General features: G+C 51.7%; 1 protein-coding gene across 1 annotated transcript; it reads right to left on the bottom strand.

The window, feature by feature from the left end:
• Window positions 1-1,028: 1,028 nt before the first annotated feature.
• Window positions 1,029-2,978, bottom strand: ARL4D (ADP ribosylation factor like GTPase 4D). Its single transcript, XM_042915514.1, has 2 exons — window positions 2,889-2,978; window positions 1,029-2,314 (listed from the first exon to the last, which is right to left on the bottom strand). Exon 2 carries the CDS (start codon window positions 2,218-2,220, stop codon window positions 1,615-1,617), a length of 606 nt encoding a protein of 201 aa, XP_042771448.1. The 5' UTR covers window positions 2,221-2,314; window positions 2,889-2,978; the 3' UTR covers window positions 1,029-1,614.
• Window positions 2,979-7,924: the final 4,946 nt, after the last annotated feature.

Below are 7,924 nucleotides of genomic sequence, written 5' to 3'. Positions count from 1 at the left end.
CTTACGTTGTTTATTTGATTCTGGAGTGGGGACTCAAACCCGCTCTGGGGATCCCATGTTTGCACAAAGGGTAAGGCTGAGGAACTGAAGGGCTGAGGACTGGAAAGAATTGTGCTTGGTATTTATTCACTACTCCCACCCCGGCTTAAGAGGGTCTGATTGTTCATCATCTCAGACTCAGCTGGCCCTGGGTTTGGTGGAGGGGACGGATTTGAAAGTCTGGGCAGAGGCCCTCGGCCTCTAAAACATTAGCATTTTATTCTTATCACTGCTCTTGGTGGCCTACACCTTCCCCCTCCTCCCCGGGGGGTGGGGGGGTGGGAGTCTAGCAGTCCACATTCCCACCAGGCACAAACACCCACTGCTACTACAGCCCCTCTTGTGGGAACAGCTACCATTCCCAGAGCTGAGCAACTCACGGCTTAGTCACCAGGGCCAGGCTGGCTCAATCCAGCCCAGGCCTCCCCAGCACCAGCCGCTGCCACTGCCGCCACTGGTGAGTTGCAGTCAGCAGGACTGAGCACACAGAGATGGCTTAAAGCCAGGAAGGAATTACTTTCCATTCTCACAGGATCCCCAAGGTGGAAAAAAAAATCAGATCAGCCTGATCTGGGAATGGGGCGGGGGGGGGGGGGGATTTGCTGGGGAGTGGGGGAGGATGAGAACAGAATGGCTCCTTGAGGATTTACCTATATAGACCTAGAAGTGTCCTCAAGGACCAGCTGGTATGAGGGGCAAGTAAGAGCCAGAGGAGGAGGGGAGGGGAGGAAAGCAGGAGAAAGAAGGGGTACCCCCAAAACTGCAGAAATCAGGTAATAGCTTGGGAGGTGGGAGGGCGTTTCAACTCCATCTACAATTTCCACCAGCCATCCCATAAACACACAATCTAATTTTTAGAGGAGTGTTTCCTTTGCAAGTTCAGCTTCAAGATAGGCTCCCCCTCCCCATTCCTGCCACCCACATAGAAATCCAGGACTACTCCTGGGGCTAGGTAAGGAGAGAGAAAAATGCCAGACCAAGGTCAGAGCTACAGCATCATCAGTCTTTAATAACTTATATGCAAATGCTAAAAAATAGTTAATAATAATACAGAGGACACACACAGCTTATAAAAACAGTTGTGGATCTACAAATGTGGAGGGGTTCTTGGCACATTCACACAGACACAAAAATAAAGACTATTGTGACTAGCATCCCTAGAAAAGCAGCCTGCAGAGACACCCCAGTTGGGGGGGGGGGGTCAGGGGAGGGATAACCCCTCATTCATCCCAGATGCATTCTCCAAACAACCTTCTTTTGCCCCAAAACATATCTAATCGAAAAGCCAGAGAAGAAAAAGAAGAAATGGGGTCGAGGTAGAGTCACAGTTTACATTTAAGCCTCCCCAGTCCTGCAGCCCCCATTTCTCCGGAGGTGAGGATGCGGGAAGGACATGAGACCTCCCCTCTCCCATCCCCTCCCCAGTGCTGCACCAAAACAGGACCCCCAATGTGCTCCTTGGTCCTTCACTGAGGTGGACAGGTCCCGCACCCCAGAGCTGAGTGACGGGCCACAGGCTCCGCCTGGCTGTCCAAGTGTGGAGACCCCTACTGCTGAGGAGGGGACAGCCTCGGGTCACCGTCTCTTCTTGCCTACCCGGGCTGCCTTCTTCCTCTTGAGGATCATCTCATACAGGCGTTCAAGGCCCGGCTGCAAGCCCAGCCCATCCACAGCGCTGCAGCCTTGCACGTGGGTGAGCGTGGCTGCCGCAAGCTCTCGCACTGCAAGCCTCTTCTCAACCTCTGCCGCGCTCAGTGCCCCAGGCTGATCCTGCTTGTTGGCCAGCACCAGCACAGGCACACCCTGGTTGTCCGATGCCCGGCTGATTCGGTGCAGCTCCACCTTGGCCTCCTCCAGGCGCTCAGCCTCGGTGGCATCCACCACAAACACCAGCCCATCTGTCCGACGTGTGTAGGAGCGCCACAGGGGCCGCAGCTTCTCTTGCCCCCCAACATCCCACACTTGGAAGGTGATGCTGCGGGACCCTCCCAGGGGCACCCGGATCTTCTCTGTGTTGAAGCCTTTGGTGGGGACGCTCTGGACAAACTCCTTGAACTTGAGGCGGTAAAGGAGCGAGGTCTTTCCTGCAGAGTCCAACCCAATGACCACGACGTGCAGGGCCTGGAAGTGGGGCAAGAAAGAGGAGGCAGCGGGCGCCATCTCTGTCAAGTGGTTCCCCATGGTGAGCTGCAGCTAAGGTACAGGTCTTGGGGCACACGGTAGAAGCAAGGACGTGGCTTCGATCTGCAGGCTCTGCAGACCACAGCTGGGTTATCTGAATAAGGAAAGGTCATGGGAGAAAAAGGGGGACATTTAACAATAAACACGAAATTTGCAACTTCTAGATCCTTTCCTAAATCTGCCGCCCATCCTTCTTTTTTAAAATTCCATGTTTTGTTTTGTTCTGTTTTGTTTTTTAAGCATAAGCAGCTACAAGTGTAACAGAGGTGCTCCCGTCTCTCAGGGGCGATGAGACCTAGAGAAACCCCCGGGTCCTGGACACAGGTGGGGGGGTAAGACCTCGACGGTTGGCTTCCCAAGCCTCTTCCCCGAGCTCTCGTGGCGCGGTAGCAGGCGCACAGACCCTTATTCCCCAGGCGAAAATCTTCGCAGGAATGGGCAGGTCGGGCAGAGCTCCCAAATTAAGAGTTAGGGTACGGGCGCTGAGAACAGAGAGTAAGGCCCGTTCCCACCAGCCCTCCACGTCCCCAGGCAGTTGACACGCCTCTCCTTACACCGCGACCCCCTTCCCACCGTCCCGTAACACTTCGCCTGGCTCGGATCGCCGACTCCAGCTCCCCAGGTCCCGCACCAGGGCCACCTCAGCACCGCCAGAACAGCCCCTTTACCTTCCGTCAGCGGCACTCTCCCCGCGTCTCTCCGGACTAGCCACCCGACTCCAAGCGAACCACCCCGGTGGCCGCCGCCTGCGCGCCGCCACCGCGCCGCCACCGCCGCCACTGCGGAGCGGTCCTGGGACTCGTCCTTAAAAACCCCCTTGACGTCACGCAGCCTGGGCCAATCAGCAGTCCCGCGGCAGCGGGGAAGGGCGGGGAGGGGCGGGGCAGGGAGATACGTGCACTGCAACCCAGACAACACATGGATGGACGTCTGGTCAATTGGTGACCGTTTTATTTGATCTCTTCTACCATATTCTAATATTTGGAGGTAAACTCGGGATGGAAAATGGGAGAGACAAATGTGGCAGCGTTTAACTAGGAAGGAGAGGCGAAGAGTTTAGTACTCTATATCACGGCATCCTCCTCCCCCAGAGAGAGAGAGAGAGAGAGAGAGAGAGACTCCACATGTACACTCCCTCCGCCAGGGTCTACTGGAGACACTGACGAATCTTACTTCTTTATCTTTCCTAAGTCAGTGTTCAAACCTGTGTAAACCTGGAACCTCATAAGACAGCTTAAGCCTAAACCCATTACCACTGTTTATCCTCACAGCAGCCCGTGAGGTGGGGACTGGTGCTGTCTGCATTCTACGGGGAAAGAAAATTGCGAAGGGTTCAGTGACTTGTCTTAAGGTCGCCTAGTCAGGAAGTGGCTAACCTAGGAACTGAGTCTGGTCTGGGCCCCTGATGTCATAGCTATCCGTTCTCTCTCATTAAGGAGGCTATAGGTTAGGCATCCTGAGCAGAAATCCTTCAGGTGCTGGTTAGAGTGCTGACCAGAAGCAGATACCCCAAGGGCCCCCTTGTTCAAATAGTTAAAGAGAGAATTCTTCACTCCATAGGACTTTATTGACCTCATTCATACTGTGTGCTCTGCCAGAGAGACTATGGGAATATAGCCTGGCCTCATAGGGTTCACACTCTAGTGAAAAAAAAAAAACAAAACAAACAAAACAAAATAAGACTGGCCACTGCAAGGAACACTGGACCTTTGTAAATCTGAGATATGTCCTTGTAGGACTTCAGAGGAGAGACAGACAGTGTGAACTGGAAGCTTTTGGAAAGGTTTCTGTAAGTTAATGAGTCCTGTGTGGGATTGGTGAGGAAGGGACAGGATTGAGTGGCATCCCCCCCAGCCATTTCAGCCTGATACACTCCAGGCAGCCCTTAAAAGGAGATGTCACCAGGGGACAGTGTGACCAAAAGGATATCAGTGATGACCCTCAGGGAGGTAGGTTAAACTGAAGGAGGAGAGGAAGATCAAGGGAGAATAAGATTGTGACTTGAATATTTCCATTTTTGCCAGGAGGCTGGATTCTTACATTTATTATGTGATTCAATATTAAGCTATTTTAAAGGTTATATTTTAGGGAGATCAGAAAAAGAGTGGTGGAGGGGGTACCTGGGTGGCTCAGTCAGTTAAGCATCTGACTTCAGCCCTGGTCATGATCTCACGGTTTGCGGATTCGAGCCCTGAGTTGGGCTTTATACTGACAGTGAGAAGCCTGCTTGGGATTCTGTGTCCCTCTCTCTAGGCCCCTTCCCCTTGCGTGCACTCTCTCAGGCTCACACACTCTGTCCCTCAAAATAAATAAACTTTTAAAAATGTTTAGAAAGAAAGAAAGAAAGAAAGAAAGAAAGAAAGAAAGAAAGAAAGAAAGTAGGGGAAGTCACAGCTAGACGGGAGGACCTAGCCGTTTCCTGCCTGCTAACCTCCCATCTGTTTAGCACCAGACTGCCTTGTGACCTCCTTCTTCCCCTCCCTCCTACAGACCCAGCCACCTGATGTCCCAGCAACGCAGGGAGCCTCCCTGAATCCCTGAAAACATCAAGACCTTAGGAAATTAGCATCACGTTCCATGTTAGTGTGTGGCAGATTGCCACTGGAGCTAAAACACAGAGGTGGCCTCTGTTAGGAAAGGGGAAGACAGAGCAGTCCACGAAGTTGGAAACCAGTACCGTGTTGAGTGGCCACTGCATGCCAGGCTCTGGTCTGAGAATTCTGCATACTTTTCCTTTTCAATTTTCTTAAAGTTTTCATTTTATTTATTTTTTTTTTAAGTAGGCTCTACACGCAACCTGGGGCCTGAACTCACGACCCCATGTCTGAACTCAAGAGCCCCATGTTCCGCCAACTGAGCCAGCCAGGTGCCCCATACTTTTCCTTTTTTAATACACAACTCAACCCAAGAAGTAAGTATGGTTACTCCAAAAAGAAGAAACAGAAACACTGAAAGGTTAGGTAATTTGTCCAAGGTCACCCTGCTAGAAATTGGCGAAACTTGGCTCTGAGCAAATGTTGCAATGGCTGTGAAACTGAAAACATACAGAAGCAAAAAACACACAGATCACCTTATGTTTCTTCTGCAACCTTTGAAACTTCTTGAACATTTCTCCTGTATCTCCTGGGCCTCACAGCCACCATGGAAATTGTCACCTGATTATCTCATAAAAGCAATGAAGCTGGCAATCCCAGCCTACCTTCATCTTTCTTGTTTGCCAGAGGTGTTGATGAACAAATGGGAAGGTGGAGGTGGGGCAGGGAGAGGTGAAGGAAGGGGCCCAGCTTGTCAGGGCAGCACTGAGCCATTGGCCTACCCCAATTTGTCCCCTTTAAATAGGAGCTCCAGTTCCCTTCCCCCACCCCCCTCCACCCTGGAAGCCTTCTTCCATTAATGACCATCTTCCTTCCTGGCAGTCTCACCTCTGCAGCCCTTTCTCTCCACAAGATCACAGCCCAAGACCTACTGTATTGGGGTATTCACTACAGAGAACATTTGAACATTCGTCCATTGAACAATTATATATGGAGGGCCTGTTAGATTCAGAGCACACAGCCCAGGATAAGGACCTGCCTGCGTGGAATGTACATTATAGTGGGGAGTGAGGAGAGACAGGCAATGAATAAGCATATCATTGCAGGGGTGCCTGGGTGGCTGTCAGCTAAGCGTCCCACTTCAGCTCAGGTCATGATCTCATAATTCACGAGTTCAAGCCCCATGTCGGGCTCTGTGCTGACAGCTCAGAACCTGGAGCCTGCTTCAGATTATGTCTACCTCTCTCTGCCCCTCCCCTGCTCCCCTTCCTGGATGAAATTCCAGCGGCTTTGTCATTGTTCTTCCTCAGAGCTGTCTCCACACCAGACTAAGCCTTGAGCCCAGGAGCTGGTTCTTGTCATCTATAGCTCTCAGGTGCCCAGCACTGTGCCTGGCACATAAGAGGCAGCCAGGAAACCTTGCGGGAATTCATGAATGCGTGACAGAGTGATTGATGTACTGAGGGGTGTCCCTGAGTATGGGAACCGAGCATCCACCCTTAGCCTGGAAGTTTCCTGGTCTGGGGTTCCTGAGCCCTTGGGGGTTCTGTTGATAGTGGGTTAGCCAGGAACACCCATAAAACGCTGCATTTCTGGGCAAAGTCTGGGTAGTGTCGAACTCTCAGGTGTTAACTGAGGATGAGGGTCTTCTGAGAGGAGGAAAAACAGAGGCCAGGGGTGCAGATGACACTGGAGAGAGAAGACCCCCTCAGCCTGGCATGCTGAAACCCTGGGCTGAGAGTCATGGGGAGTCCTGTCCCTCACTAGTAGACTGGCTTAGAAAAGTCTTACCCCCCATCGGGAGCCTAGGTTTCCTCAGCATGTAACAAAGGGGGTATGGTGATTCCAGGTCCCTACCTCACTGATAACCCATACTCAGGAATAGCAGATGATAGGGGATGAAGGAGCTCATTGAGGAAATGGCTGAAGACATCCTTTTCCCCACAGCACCCTAACCTGTCTCAGGGCACAAATGAAGGGAGGAGAGGAGTCTGCAGGAGTGAAGAAGACGGATGCCCAAGAAGCAGCTGGCAGCTTGGGAATCACAAAGACGCATATTTCATTGTTTGTTTCTTTTTCTTTAAATCAACTCTACTCCCAGCGTGGTACTGGAATTCACAACCCTGAGATCAAGAGTGGCGTGCTCTAACCACTGAGCCAGCCAGCCACCCCACAAAGACCCATTTTTCAAATCCCAGTTTTGTTTCCTCAAGAACAAAAGGGAGAAAACACACCCTACCTCTTAGAATGAATGTGGGGGGGGAAAATGTGTGTTTAAGGGCCCCACAGGCACCCTTCTCCCCTACAGGCTGCGCTTTCAGATTCAAGACTCCCCAAACCCAGTCCCAGTCCCACGGCCCAGCCTCAGGGTTAGAAAGCAGTAGATGCTGCCCCCTGGTGGATATGCTTGTCACTGCCTGATCCCTGAAGAAAAGTGGAGGAGTGGGGGGGTTAAATACACAGGTTCCTCTACCTCCTTCTGAAGTCTTCCTTCGAGATAGGGCCTTTCCTACAGTTCGAGGTTGGGAATGAAAAACCCACCCTCTTCAAGTTTTTCTGTGGAGGTGGACCAGATGTAAATGAACATTATTTGAGCAGGAAATCTAATTTCAATTACATTTGCCATACTGTGACTGAGACCCTAATGACAGGTGCAGAGAGAAGGCTGAGGCAGGAGGAAGGCTGGGGAACTTATGAAGTTGTAGCCATTTTTCAGTGTCTGTGGGGACAGATCCACGTGGGGTGGATGTGCAGTGTCCATTTGCACAGGAGCCTGGCACTCAGGGGAGGCCTTGGCTGGGGGAGGGGATTTGGGTGGTCAGCAAGAAACAGGAGCGGGAGCCCCAGGAGAGTGATAATGTCCTGGAAACAAGGAACAACCAAACTTAGAAAGGCAGAGAAGAGGAGCAAAGGGAGAAAGCCGGGTCCATGCTCCAGAGGGAACAGGGTGACAGCTCAGTTATCCAAGCCAGGTGGGGCTGCTTGGAGCATTCACAACAGGGGCCAATCCCCGGTGACCTCATATGTTTGATTCGGTCTTTCTCATCTGATGGGAGGTTTCTCTGCCAAGCCCTCCATGTTGTCTTGCATACACTGAGAGGGAGTGTGGCTTCAAAAAGTGGTTCTCAAGTTTAAGAGTATATCAGAATCATCTAGAGGGCTTAATAAAA

Source organism: Panthera leo, chromosome E1 (assembly GCF_018350215.1).
Source record: "Panthera leo isolate Ple1 chromosome E1, P.leo_Ple1_pat1.1, whole genome shotgun sequence".
NCBI classification, from domain to species: Eukaryota; Metazoa; Chordata; class Mammalia; order Carnivora; family Felidae; genus Panthera; species Panthera leo.
This window is presented reverse-complemented; position numbering and strand designations above follow the sequence as displayed.